Source organism: Ischnura elegans, chromosome 3, assembly GCF_921293095.1.
Source record: "Ischnura elegans chromosome 3, ioIscEleg1.1, whole genome shotgun sequence".
In the NCBI taxonomy this organism is placed as follows: domain Eukaryota; kingdom Metazoa; phylum Arthropoda; class Insecta; order Odonata; family Coenagrionidae; genus Ischnura; species Ischnura elegans.
Window position 1 is genome coordinate 95,509,502 of NC_060248.1, and position 13,935 is coordinate 95,523,436.

At 39.6% G+C, this 13,935-nt stretch overlaps 1 protein-coding gene across 4 annotated transcripts in view; it reads left to right on the forward strand.

The window, feature by feature from the left end:
- Positions 1-13,935, forward strand: part of LOC124156166 (alpha-1,6-mannosyl-glycoprotein 2-beta-N-acetylglucosaminyltransferase) — a 757,523-nt gene that overhangs the window by 726,898 nt on the left and 16,690 nt on the right. For all 4 annotated transcript variants that reach the window (XM_046530525.1, XM_046530524.1, XM_046530523.1 and 1 more), the window contains 5 exons: positions 84-446; positions 4,990-5,262; positions 8,536-8,777; positions 11,404-11,549; positions 12,140-12,300. In XM_046530525.1, coding sequence (XP_046386481.1) covers positions 135-446; positions 4,990-5,262; positions 8,536-8,777; positions 11,404-11,549; positions 12,140-12,300 — 1,134 coding nt within the window. In that variant the 5' untranslated portion in view covers positions 84-134. The remainder of the gene's footprint in view (positions 1-83; positions 447-4,989; positions 5,263-8,535; positions 8,778-11,403; positions 11,550-12,139; positions 12,301-13,935) is intronic.

The following is a 13,935-nucleotide window of genomic DNA, read 5'->3' on the forward strand; positions in this document are numbered from 1 at the left end:
GCATTTAAGGTGAATGAATCAAGTAAATTCACGTAAAATATATTTTGGTGGATTAATGGTTTATTCTCTCGTTTGGCTGTCAGGAGGCGAGGTGGCGGTCTGCCGCTGAGCGGTGGTGTTCGCTGCCGCGGAGGATGCTGCCCCGAAGGAAGGCCGCCTCCTGCCGCCGCACCGCCGTCTTCCTCGTGCTCGTCACCTTCATCTGGCTGCAGCTGCACGTGCCTAGTCCCGGGGGCAATGGCGGCGCCGCCTCGGGCACTTCGGGCGGCGCCTCCGGCAACGGCGCCGCTGGGAGCGCGGGTTCGTCGGGGTCTCGGGCCTCGGGTGCGGCCGTGTCCACGGGGCCATTCGCGGGAGGTAGTGCGGCGGCCGCTGGCGGTGCCCTCGATGCCAACAACGCTGAGGCCGCCGCCGTGCTCAAGATGGTCCCCAAAGCGCTTCACAAGGTAACACATTTATAATAATGATAATGAAGATATTTATATCACCGCTCAAAAATTACACCAAAATTCATAGACAGTCAGTGAAATTAGGCACTCCAGAAGATACATTCTTATTTAGGGGTTGCTATTCAATGAAAATAAGGCTATGCTCGGCAGTGCGTTTTACAAATAAGGTTTATTAAACCAAATAAGTTCATATATGACTCATCATAGAAACATGTGTCCATGTATAATGAATTAAAGTATGTGAACAAACTTGGAAACCATCACACAATACAATAGGAGTACAATAATAGGAAATTATTATTAAACAAACTTATTATCAATTAAATTTTTTTTGAAAAATAAAAGAGTATAAGCCATTTGCATAGCATCTTGAGGATAATCAAGTAATAGTCGCAAATAGAAATTCAACATCCTCGTGAAGAAACAACCAGCCTCTCAATGTATTAATAAATGCGGCTTGACTATTACAAGGATATAAATCTCGCCATAGTTTATCTTATAGTTTTGGTGCTAAATAATTATATAAGTTTTTATATGCTTCAGTTTTATTTTTAGGAATATAAGTAATTTGGTGGTATCTTAGGGATTTCGTGCAGGTACATAGTTATTGTTTGTTATGCTTCTCAAATATCGGGGCTGGGAATATACCTGGTTCTGGGCGGATTTCCAGGCATTGCACTAGTTCGGCAATTCCGGTTTTTAAAGAAGATATACAACCTTTGAAACTTTTCACAGATTTTTTTATTCGGTACGAATCGTTTCGACCCTAAGGCGTCAATTTTTAGTAAAGCTTTCACCGGAAAATCTACAATGTTCTAGGGGCCAGGGTGAAGGGCTGTGGAGGGGGGTGAAGGGGGGTTGTTGGGGTGGAGTAAGAGTGGTTGGGTTGTGCAGGGTGTCCAGTGACCGGAAAAATCGGAAGAATCTGGAATTATACGTTAATTTTTACTCCTTAGAATTATACATGAATTATTCCTGATTTTTTTTCTCCAACCTGGAATTTCAAAATCTTTAAAATTTATTTACTTGTATGCTTTGAAATTGATTGATTACATTTGAAATTGCACGTTATAAAAACATAAATTTATCTACGTAACACTTTAAATTATGACTAATTTGTTGAGGTGCTGCGTGAGACATTCATAAATTAAGTGTAGAATTTCTCTTACTAAGCGTAAGTATTTAAATTAGAAACGTAAAATAGTGCATAAATATAATGTTATTTAAAAGATACTTCGAAATGTTCCTCGACGGGGTAAATAACATAAATATATCACAGGTCGGGCAATAACACAGTACACAAAAAGATTTTAAAAACTGTCTCCTACCTAACTCTGAGGAAGGTGGATGGTATACCACCGAAAATTTAGCTCAGTGAGTGTTTTTTAAATCTTTTTGTGTCTTGTGTTTCTGCCCAACGTGGGATATTTTTATGATATTATTTAAAAGTATTTATGTATTTTGTGTATTTTAAATTCATTATCCATTGCAATGATCACGTAGGATTTACCTGGAATTTTGTAAACTTTTCGTGGAAAACCTGGAATTATGCATTCATTTTTCTGCTTTGATTGTTTGGACACCTTGTTGTGTGACTAAGTTCGGGGAAGGAAAGGCTGGGTTAGTGATTTAGAGATAATTTAGATGTAATAATGCGATAATTTTCGAATACTGTAGAATGTCACGTACATCATTATCCAGTGAATGCGTACAAAATTATCCATTATTTTATCGAATGGAAGGACTCCTAAAAAAGTAGGATTTATATCCTTCATAGTTAAAGCTTGTACATATTGTAATGACTTATGAGTTAGTTTTTCATTCACAGAAAGTACTCATATGATTACTTTTCATTATATGTATTATTAATTCATTTAGAGGAAAATTTTGTCCTTCCTTCAAAGCATTATTACCGTCGCACTTCGTGTTTATTGTGCAATGGTCTTTTGCTGTAATACCGTTGTATATTTCCATTATTGTTTTATGGATTACATTTTTAGGCTAAATTTTGAAATACCGGGTTGGGGCATGGAGGCATCAAAGCACGAAGGTTGCGAAGAGTTTCACGTTAAGGTTCTGGTGCTGTCCTTGATATGAGTGACGTGTGCTGTCATAAACGATAATTTATTTTTCAGTGAAGAAGATTTATTGCATGTCCGAGGGCCGAAATGCCGCACTGTTTACCGTTATACAGCCTCCCCTATCCCCACGTGTAATTGTTATAAATCTTTTGTATTTTATGGCTACTTGCTCATGCGTCTTTCATTTTTTTCTACAGTTTGATGTGACCAGTCTTTTCGCGTCCTTTGTTTATAGTAAAAAAAATGATCTTATTTTTATTTTTTTAGGTTCCCCTAGGAAAAACGAGCAAAAGTTATTTTGTAGTGACTATGCATTTGTTGCTGTCTCCGTAAACGAATACCACTCTCTTCGTGGCCTGCGGTCCATACTGAACTCCGCTAGTGGGAGTGACTAATTGTCAGTTGTTGGACAGCTCTCTCTCGATTTGTCCTCCTCGCTGTAATATAACTCCCTGCGTGATTTTCCCTGCACTTAATCTGCGATTAAAACTGATCGATATTTGGGCATGTATTGGTATAAAAAATATTGCTACGCTAGGAATTCTACGGTTGATTTTTGCTTCAAAATATATTTTTTGCGTTCATTCTCTAAGGGTCAAAGTAAATGTGTATCACTACACTTCAAACGTAGGAATTTTTTTCGTTGATATTAATCGTGATCTTTGTTTGACACATATCTACTATCATATTGTCTTTGGTGCCTATTTGTTTCCTTTCTAGCTAATTAATTGCCGTCTTTTTTTCCGTAAGCTTCACTATCGGTATTTTGTAATTAAGTTGTTGTATAACGTATTTACAGAGGTGAATTAAGGTCGTTGTTTGAAGGCTTTGAGGCGGTTCACTTCTATCCTCAGTACCTTCGTGGTATGCAATACCTATCATAGACCCAAGGAGGGAAGTCGGTGGACTTGAGCCATTTTTGAGCAAAAAATTCTAACCGTCCGCACACGAAGGGATCATTCAATCAGATCTGAAATCGATATTCAAATAAATAATTCGGTGTGTGAAAATGAAGGATAAGTTACGACGAAAAAAATCATCCACATTCAACCATTTTTCTTATAAATTAAAACTTATTTAAAAAACGCGTAAGTTTCCGCCCACTTTTCATGACCAAGTGACGTCATTAGGATCCCGGTTCATTAATTCATTCAAGGAGAATCATTCATTGAGTTAAGGCCTCGCTTGCAAGAGTGTGAACGACAGCGAACCACTAGCAGCTGAGGATTGTCGGAGAAGTGGTGACCCACTCGGCAGAAGTTCTCGACGTCATCAACTTATATGCGAAAAGGTTAACGCCATCGATTTTTCGCGACAAATAATTTGAAAAGTAAGGGGGACGAATCAGGAATGGAAAAATTCGGGTCTCAGTATTTTTTTTAACTTTTATAGAGTCTAGATGTACTAGATATCAGTGCAGTAAACCCTCGCTTTACGATGTGTTCGACATACGATCTGAGCTGTTTAGCGCGTGCTTTGTAGCTTAAAATTCTCACCGATCTAGTTTTCATTCACATGACATGTAATCAACGATGTAATGCTATGCCTTATTTTTTGCGAAACACATCGTAACAGTTGATTGTAATTTAAACTGATTCCTATCCCGGGAGTAATACCGATTCAACACACGATGAAATTTTTGGATCCCTCCATCTTCCGGGTTTTCGCCGCGTTGGTTATCAGTGGTTGACGTTGGTTTCACCGTGATTCTACCAGACATCTTCAGGTCGAAGCGTCTTCACTTCAACCTGAAGACGTCCGGCGAAACTGTCGTCAGCCTCTGACTATCAAATCGGCGAAAAACTGGAAATTAAGAGAGTCAAGAATCCAGAACACCACGGAGGAGCTAAAGATGGAATTAGCTTTACGATAAGTCCTCCGGAACGAAATGGTATCGTAAAGCAAGTGTATACTGTGTCAGGGGGGGGGGGTGGGATGGCCCTCGGAGGCGATCCCCCCAGGCAACGAGGGGGCCGGGAAAATTTTTTTAAAAATGACCTGCCTAGATATACATTTTTACATAATTTTGGCATTAAAGATTTGACTTTAAGCGGATGCTTTTGCTTCAAAACATATTTTTTGCGTTCATTCTCTGAGGGTCAAAGTAAATGTGTATCACTACACTTCAAACGCAAACAAATTTTTGAAAAATGACCTGCCCAAATATACATTTTTACATGATTTTGGCATAAAAATGACCTGCCTAGATATATATATTTTTACATAATTTTGGCATTAAAGATTTGACTTTAAGCAGATGCAGTTAATATATGTAAAAACTAGACAATGGTAATTAATATTTTATTTCTCCGAGGCTTTGGGGGGGGATATATTTCCTCATCCTCCCCAATAGTTATCCCCACTGTACTGTACATTGATGTGCTCTAAACTGACAATTTTTAAAAATGGCAATTATATTGGCGACATTTTGACCGATTTCTCTCGTGTGTTTGCCGCAGTTCCTGCTGCTGCGCACGGGTGAGGTGAGCGGGGCGACGGGGGCGGCTGCCGAGCCGAGTCCCCAGGGCAATGCGACGGCAGGCAACGGCACGGGCGAGGCAGGGGAGAGGGCCGACTTCCCGGCGGCCTCGACCTCCTCCGCCGCTGGCGGCGGCGGTCTCAACGTGTCCGAGATCCTGAGGCGCGTCGAGAAGCACAACGAGCTGCAGCTGGTGCTCAACGAGGAGGCGTTCGGCCCCGTGCTCAACGACACGCTCATAATCGTGGTGCAGGTACGTGGACGCCCAACACGCCTCCCCTCCCCTTTTCCATTCAGCAAAGCAGAAGTATTCCGACAATGGAAACGAAACCCTTGGGCGGGCTCGCGGGGATACACTCCTGGGGCAGGGACTGTAAGCGCTAGCTTTTCTCCTCTGCACCCAGAAGGGGATGGACGGGAAGGAGTAAGGAAGGAGGCGCCGCCGCGATGAGAGACCGACGACGCCTCCGGGGAGGGGATAGGGAAGGAAGGGAAGGGACGAGGAATCCCGCACCGTCACAAAGGCGGGCGGGCCCTACTAACAGCGAAACCAAGCGAAACGCAATTAATATTCTACCAATCCTAGTGGATTTTCCTATGAGGAAGAAAAATCCATCGATCGAATCGGTAGATAAGTATTCCGACAGAAATTCACATTGCAAAAATCTAATGTGTTATGCATGGGTGAAGTTTAGAGCTTTATGTTGGGGGAGGTAGGGGCGGCAATCCTGCCGGAGGTTTAAGAGCTATGGAATAATCCCCAGTGAAATAGGGGAGTCCTCGGGGCCCTCTCGTGGAAAATTTGTTTGAATTGGCCTCTGAGAACACCATTTTAAGTAATATCTTTAATAAGTAATATCTTAATAGACTATTTTTTTAACTTATGATTTATTCATTGTACTTAAATGTACAGTTTTTGTTTTTTTTTGGACAAATTACCATTTAAGTTGGGGGGCCAGGCTCCCTCTGGCCTCCACAAAACTCTGCCATGGTGTTATGTTGTGACCATAATTAGTTGGCACATGGGTATTTAGACCCATGACCAATGAGATGCTGGCTCAATAAGATGCCAGCTTGCATAAGGTCATGAATATAGATCAGGGTCATTGTTTTCAGTTGTGGCAGATGTCTCGTACCCTCTATCTGTGTGGGGTGGTTAGCCCTCAAAGTGATTTTAATTTATCATAATCATTATTGTTTTTCCATAATTTCCATTGAAATTTTCATTTAAGTTAAACAAAATTAAGCTTGAATCTCTGCTGTACAACCTAAAATTTTTCTGTTCCGATTTGTTTGAAGCATAAACAGATAATGATTCAATTCATCATTGATGATAATTATCACTGAAAAATCATTTATGAGATAATTTAAATAACACCTGACCATAAGTACATACCTATTAATTATGGGTGTAAAATTATAGCCAAATTTGTGTGACAAGAGTGATTGCACAATGAGTTCTTCGTTATTCCCAATTCAAGGATCCCAGATTCAAATCCTAGGTGAAGCCTTTGGATACACCCAAACAAAATACTAGTAGTGCCAAGGTGGCCCCAGGGAAAGGAACTGGCTCCATTTCCATGAATGGGTGACTTTCACACACCTGTGGTTCAGAATTTGCTTTGACTGCTGGAGATTGTGATGTATCCAAGGGAGCTCGCTAGCTCAGTGGTAGCACATATGAGGTCATGAGTTGTCCAGAGCCTCTGGCTACAGGGCAAACTTGTGGCCAATCGGAGAGTATGGCACAAAGTTTCTGTGGTTTAACAGTGATGTGTTGTTGACCTAAATATGTATTATTAGTAATTTTGTTTCCCACTGGCATCAGCTATCCAACAATTTGATCTTTGATTTTTCTCTTTCATAGAAAAATCTTCCCAAGTCGTTGGTAAAACAAATAATTGTTTTGCTAATAGTGGGCCCTACCGTCTTTCATGGCAGCGTGGGTATTTCCCTATCCTACCCTTCCATCCCTATCCCTACCCTAAAGGTGTCGACGGGCTCCTATTGCAACAGTGCCGCCATCCTTATTCCTTCCCATTCCACTCCCCTCCCCAGGTGTGCGGGCGTATCAGTTGTAGCTCTGAGTCCCAGCCCTGGTGCGTTGTAACCTCTAAGGACTTCCGTAGGGTTCTCATTCTCTGGCGTAAGCTATCCTGGGTCAAAATTCACTGCTCAATTTTTCTTCACCTTGTCTATGCAGTTGGTGTTAGTTTTCCATTTCTTATGAAGATATTAATTACAGTCCCGCCACTGAGAGTTTTCCAATGACATTTTGACGGGTCTAGTTCAAGGTAGGGGGCAAGTTTGCCAGGTAAGAAAGGGAAATGCCCACGTCACATGTAAGTGAAAGGGTTCCGTGAAGAAAGGAGCTAGAAGGGACGATGAGTGTGAAGGACCCAAAGAAAGAATCACTTGTTTTGGTGATTTGAAGAAAGTGCTTGTTTTGATGCGCTGAATAGTAGAGGCCTTCACGTTGTAGAAATCCATCTTACTGATTTGTGAATGAAAAACTTTGCTGTTTCTACAATTTGGAACTTTATTTTCCTGACTAGTTTCGATACACCCCGGTTTCGGTTCGATTTCACCCCGGAGTTGCTGCACCGTGTGAAGAAAGGGTTACAAATGGACATCAGGGAGCAACTGGAAATTTAAGAATAGTCAAGAAGAAAGAGCCCATCACCAATGACCACCTTTTCCCATTCCACTCCCCCCTCCTGGACATCCCAATTTTGCACCCGAAAAATAATCCCCATGACGCTAACCCACGCCGCCTTCCCTAAGTACGCTTCCTTTCCCTTTCCTCTCCCCCCCCCACCCCCCATCCTAGGGCTTTCCATATTCCCTCACTTCCACTACTCCACCCTTTCCCCTCCCCACCCCTTCCACTCTTCCCCCCTTTTTGGTATATAACCCACAACGACGCTACTTGTACTGCTAGTCCTATGAATATTATACAGTGTATCGAAACTAGTCAGGAAAATAAAGTTCCAAATTTGTGGAAACAGAAGAGTTTTTCATTCACAAATCAGCGCTTGTTTTGGTGGATCATATGCATGTGACAACATTTTATGACTAGGCGAGGGTGTGAGGTGGGTTTGGAGGAAAGTGATTGGTTGAAAATCGTGCTTGCGCAGGGTTCTCCACCTCTCCTTTTGAAAAGTCATCGAAAAACTCTCGCCAGCTGAACTTTAGTTCCATAGAGTTTTACCTAAAAAAAAACTCTCATAATGCACTATGCTAATCTCCATTTTGGATTGTTCATTCAAGTTTTATTTTTTATTGCAGCACATTATGTCTTCTATCTTTATGTTATTTATATCCATATAAGGCCATTAAAACATTTTTGTAGGGGTTTGTTTGCTGAGGGAGTACATTTGAAGGGCTGTTGCTGCAGGCCTCATCTCCCAAGCATTCCAGGAGGGTGTGAACCCATTTACCTCCCTACTACGGCCTTGTGTCAGTATTTAATTTTAAAATGAGAGACTATGTTGCATTTAACACTTTGTGGTATCTTTCTTCTCAGGTCCACACCCGTATTGCCTACTTGCGTCACTTAATAGTGTCTTTAGCACAAGCTCGTGGAATTGAGAAAGCATTGCTTGTGTTCAGTCATGATTACTATGATGAGGGCATCAATGCACTTGTGCGTTCTGTGGACTTTTGCAAGGTGATGCAGGTGTTTTACCCAGCTTCCATCCAAACTCATCCTGACACTTTCCCAGGAGATGATCCAAATGACTGCCCTAGGAATATTAAAAAAGAACAGTGAGTATGACATCTTGTTTTTTTTTCATTTCTAAACCCTAAAGGGAGGCTCTCGGAATTCTTCTTAAGCACTCAAAGGAAACCTACCTTAATCGGTAGAATACCTTCATAATAATAATAACATTTCTTCTTCTTCTTCGAGTGTACCTTATCCTTGAGTGAATCACTTTTAACCCTTAGAGTGCGGGAACATTTTTATACGTTTTGCACGCTGACCAGTGGTGCCGACTCCATAGGGTCGGAAGGGGCCCAAGCACCCTTAAAAATTTATTTTGGGTGTGAGGAAAAAATGTGTCTGGCTTGTCGATTTTCCCCGGAGTGTCCAGATATCGAGATTCGAGTTATCAGTTCTAATATGGATCATATGACTCTTCTAAAATGCTTAAAAAACCAAAAACTCACTACTTATAAAATTTCCCGGGGCAAGATCCCCTGTTTGGGCCCCCCATAAGTCGACATCCCTGATGCTGACTGTGGCATTTACCCAAAATGTTTATTGCTCTCTGGATATCTTGCACTTTAACACTTTCCCTGACCATAAGGATTGCTAATGGGCTTAACTCTAACAGAGCAGCCCTCCTGGCAGGGGATGCCTCCTGAACAGGGGGTCTCATTGTGCACTGGCTGGCACTTAAAAAACTGGAATCCCGCAGCCTAAGGGTTAATGAATAAATGAATATTTTCAAATATTTGTGTGTTTTTTTATTTTTTATCAGTTGATTTTGTGATTTTTTTGTAAAAAGTCATCAGTAACTTAAGACATTTAAAATTAAAAATCAAAATTTTTCTTTGCTATAATAGTACATATTCTCTTACCTAATGATTCCTGCAATTGTCTTGATGAACGTTAATTTTTTTGAAAAACTGTCGTTTCACAGTTTTTGCTGTTACTTGTTTAAATTTATTTTTTCTCATTCATAGTATTGTGTTAAAAGTTGTCCTATGATAACAATGCTGGCTATCAATATCTAAGTTCGGGTCCTAGGGCTGTATTCAAGGCATTCACTACACCCAAGCATTCTAAAATATCATGATTTGAGCACATCAATGGGATATTTTCCCTCTTATCCCATTCTCAGTAGTGCTAGTTCATATGTAGTTCTTAGATAAATAATGTATTTGAGGTTTTTATAATCACCTATGATATTAATTGATAAATTATTTTGGTCATTTAATTTTCTTGGAATTCTTTGAAGTCAAGAGGCTTTGGTTGAAATAAATGATTTCGCTACAAATTCTAACCCTAGAATCATGTATCATTATTTTATTGTTTCCACGACCTTATTTTTGAAAAAAGAAATAAATGATACCTATTGCTTGAAAATACCTTGTGCTGTCTCCTATAAAAGGTGCAGGACAGAAGGATTAAGAAGGGCTAGTTGTGAAGGATTTTCTCGATTTGGGAAGGATTTGCAATGTCCAGTTAAGCTATACTTTTTCCCTCACCTTACAATACCATAAATAAATTGGGCTGAATATATATTAGTATTTCATAACAAGAATTGTGGTCTAGGGCTTATTTGTTATTTTTCACCTATGCTAAAATCAATATCTTGTTTCATAAATTGGATTACGGCAGGATAAGCATGGCAGAAATTTTTATAGGTATTAAGTGTTGGAAGGTCTGATTAGAAGATCCAGTGTATTTTGGGAAATATTGGAAAATTAGTCTTTTAAATCTAATCGATATAAACATATTTTGACAATATTTTCTGCATAAAAACAGTCTATGGCTGATTCAGGCATCTTGCTGGCTTTGTTGGTGTGTGTGAAAACTCTGTATCTTCCTCTCGTAAACTCCTCCCTATCACCACCTAAAATATAAGTGAATATTCTACTTCCTTGCACATGTTATGTGTGTTGATTCTTGACCCCAAGTTGTGCTCCTTGGCGATACATATAACATTTTGGGTCGTGCTGGGCCAATGGGACACGGGGACGTATCACGGTGCATCCTTCAGCCTGGAAATCTTTGGCACCCTCCCATTCCAAAACTGATGCATTTTACTGTCAGAATACCAAAATTGAGAAGTCAACTAGATTTCAATGATATCTCATTTAACAGCATAATTAACACAGTCTTGATTAAACGAAGCAATGATTTAAATTAATATAATTCATTTCGGATCATTCCAGTAGTCCTCCTTGCAAAGTGCTATCGCCCTCTGGGCATGACCGTTTACTGCCGTAAGAAGGGTCCAGCATAGGCCTGATAACATTTATACATTTTTTAATGGATTTGTTTCTTTATAGAATGAAACAGTCTTGAGTCTTCCTAAGGGTCAGTTGCTCTATTGCTGCCGAAGTTTCTATCAGTGACTCATTCATTGTCATTCAGAATACTGTGTTGCCATGTATTGGACTTGATATGACAAAGTCCAGTTCAAGGCATCACAGTATTCCTGATGATGACCAACGATTTACTGGTTGAAACGTTGAAAGCATTAGAGCAACTGTCTTGATGGAAGGCCCAAGAATATTTCATTCAATTTACTCTTGGAGAAAGCACAATATCATTATTCATTGTTTCTTCATGGCTCGTGTGATGTTTATTTGAACCTCAGTTATCATTTTAGGTGAGGATTATTGATTCCATATGGTCTTACTGAATTGTGTTTTGTTTCAGGGCTCTGTTAAAAGGGTGCAACAATGCTCCATATCCTGATCTCTATGGACATTATAGAGAAGCTAAGTTTACGCAGACCAAGCACCACTGGTGGTGGAAGGCTAATCGAGTATTTGACCAGCTCGAAGTGACGAGAAACCATTCAGGTAAGCTGTAATTTGTTGCCATTTGCCAAATGCATACTAACTGTTGTGAAACATCATTTAAGAAATTGTCTGTAATTCTTAGCACAGCCTCCTTCCAGGATAGCACCATTTGTTGGCTTGCAGAAAATATAATTATCCTTGAAATGATAACTTTTAATGAGTATTCTTACATATAACTCAGTGCTTATTTCTCAAATTTTGTTAATTCATGGTAATAGATAAGAGAATTTTGGTACAAATTTTTTCAAAGTTTTGTTTACTCAAACTCCAGTGGAAATGACTTTGAGATATTAAGCCCATTGCTGTTTCAAGTATATTGGTGGTCATCTAGAGGTTCCAGTGAAGACAATCAATCCATAGAATTTCTAGAAAGTCCAGAAATCCTCTTCCCTTAAAGGGAGAGAGACTGGGTTCTCATCCCAATGAAGTTGATCTCTAACTCAACTGGGTCCCTGGCAAAATCCAGGAATCCAGGTTGCAAATGATTCGATCTATCACTATTTCAGACCTATTGATCACTGTGGTGACTGCTTTGTTTTATTTCTGTTCATGGATCATATAGTTAATGGTATGATGTGTTTGCATTTTAGGGCTTGTTCTTTTTCTTGAAGAAGATCACTACGTCACAGAAGACTTCATTCACGTCCTTAGGTTAATGGAAAGAACTCGAAAAGCTAGCTGTGAACAGTGTAATGTGCTGTCATTGGGCACATACCTCAAGACCTACAATTATTATGGTGATGCTAAAAGAGTAAGTAAATATTCTTCATTCAAACTACTTCATTTAAGGTGGTTAAGTGTGATGTGAAATTTTGTATACCCTTACCTTTGAAGTACAAACGTAATTGTTTTACTAAAACATGCACATAATTATGCATGTACCTAACTGCTTAAGACATGAAGATTAGATTTATCTGATGCTATAGTCAGTAAAATTCATCTCACATTACAAAAATAATGCTAGGAATTCTTCTATAGATTTTACTTTCAATGCCTGAAGATTTAAACTGTGATGATTTTAATGTTGTGCTGGGTTTCAGAATTTTAAGGAGGAAATAAGGTGCATTTTCTTGCTCTTGCCAAACATCAAATTGTGTATTTTTTTACTATTGAATTATTATTTTACACCATCTGCTTTTTTATTACAATTAAATTGAATTTGGGCATTGAAGTAAAATAATTCTTCTCGCTAGAACATGGGGCAAATTTTCATGTGCTATTAAAATATTGGACTCCTAAAATAACCATACCTATGCGCTCTTAAATATTGCCATTTGATTATTTGAGATGATGGTATGGAATACAATATTGTCAGTCTTACTCAATTATCAGTTATATTAATGAGCTAAATAACCAAATATTAAGCCGTAGACATGATAATTTAGCAACCTTGGCTTCATACTTTCTCACTCACCAAGCATCTGTACAAGGCACCTCGTTAGCCTGTTTTGATGTTGACCAATGATATGTCACATCAAGGGCAAAGTGCTTGTAGCACATATTGGAAATTGTGTTGGTAAAGACGAGCAGAAATCTGCCATGTAGAGAGGGAAGGAGGAGGGGGTTGATGCTTGGCATATTCTGAAAGGATGGCCTTCATTATAATGCATCTGTTATTCGATTCATTGTTCGCCTGATTGTCCCCCTAACCCTAGCCAGCCTGCCCAAACACTCCAATGGTCTTCTAATCCTGCCATCCTCTATTTTATCTTTCCTAACCTTATCTGCCTCAAAATGATTTGTTTTTCAATGGAATGGGTGCAAATGATGCAGAGAAAGCATGACTCAGAAACCAAGGTAAAAATTGCCAGGAAAATGTTCATGAGATCATCCATCTTCTTTGACCAGTCTTTTGGCCTGTCCTCTCCATCAGGATGGATAGTCAAAGCGCTACTGTATTTAACACGTTGCGTACCGGGGTATTTAAATTCCTAGGAATTCTGGGCGGAGGTGTTGAGATTGGAAACATGTGCCTATTAGGGCGTATAATGCCTTTGGTTTAAACATGGTTAAAAAGTTAATGTTTAGAATATAACTTTACCCAATCAAACCTTATGATGCATCAATTCATTATGAATGACGAACAACAACTGAAAACGTACTAACGAATACGTATAAATTGTTTAGGTTGACGCGCCTAAATGACGAGAATCTTCGTCATCCGTCCGGAATGTTCAGGAAAAAAATGACGAGAATTCTCGCCATCCGTATGCAACCTGCTAAGAGCCTACAGTTCCAAATTATGCTTGAACATATTATCTACTTCCAAGGTCGCTAATCCTTTCACAAGTTAAGCTCTTTCAGAATTGATACAATAATGGGTGAGAACAATGAACTGACAACTTGGAATTTTTGGCCAAAATAGACATGGAAGGTCAAGGTATTT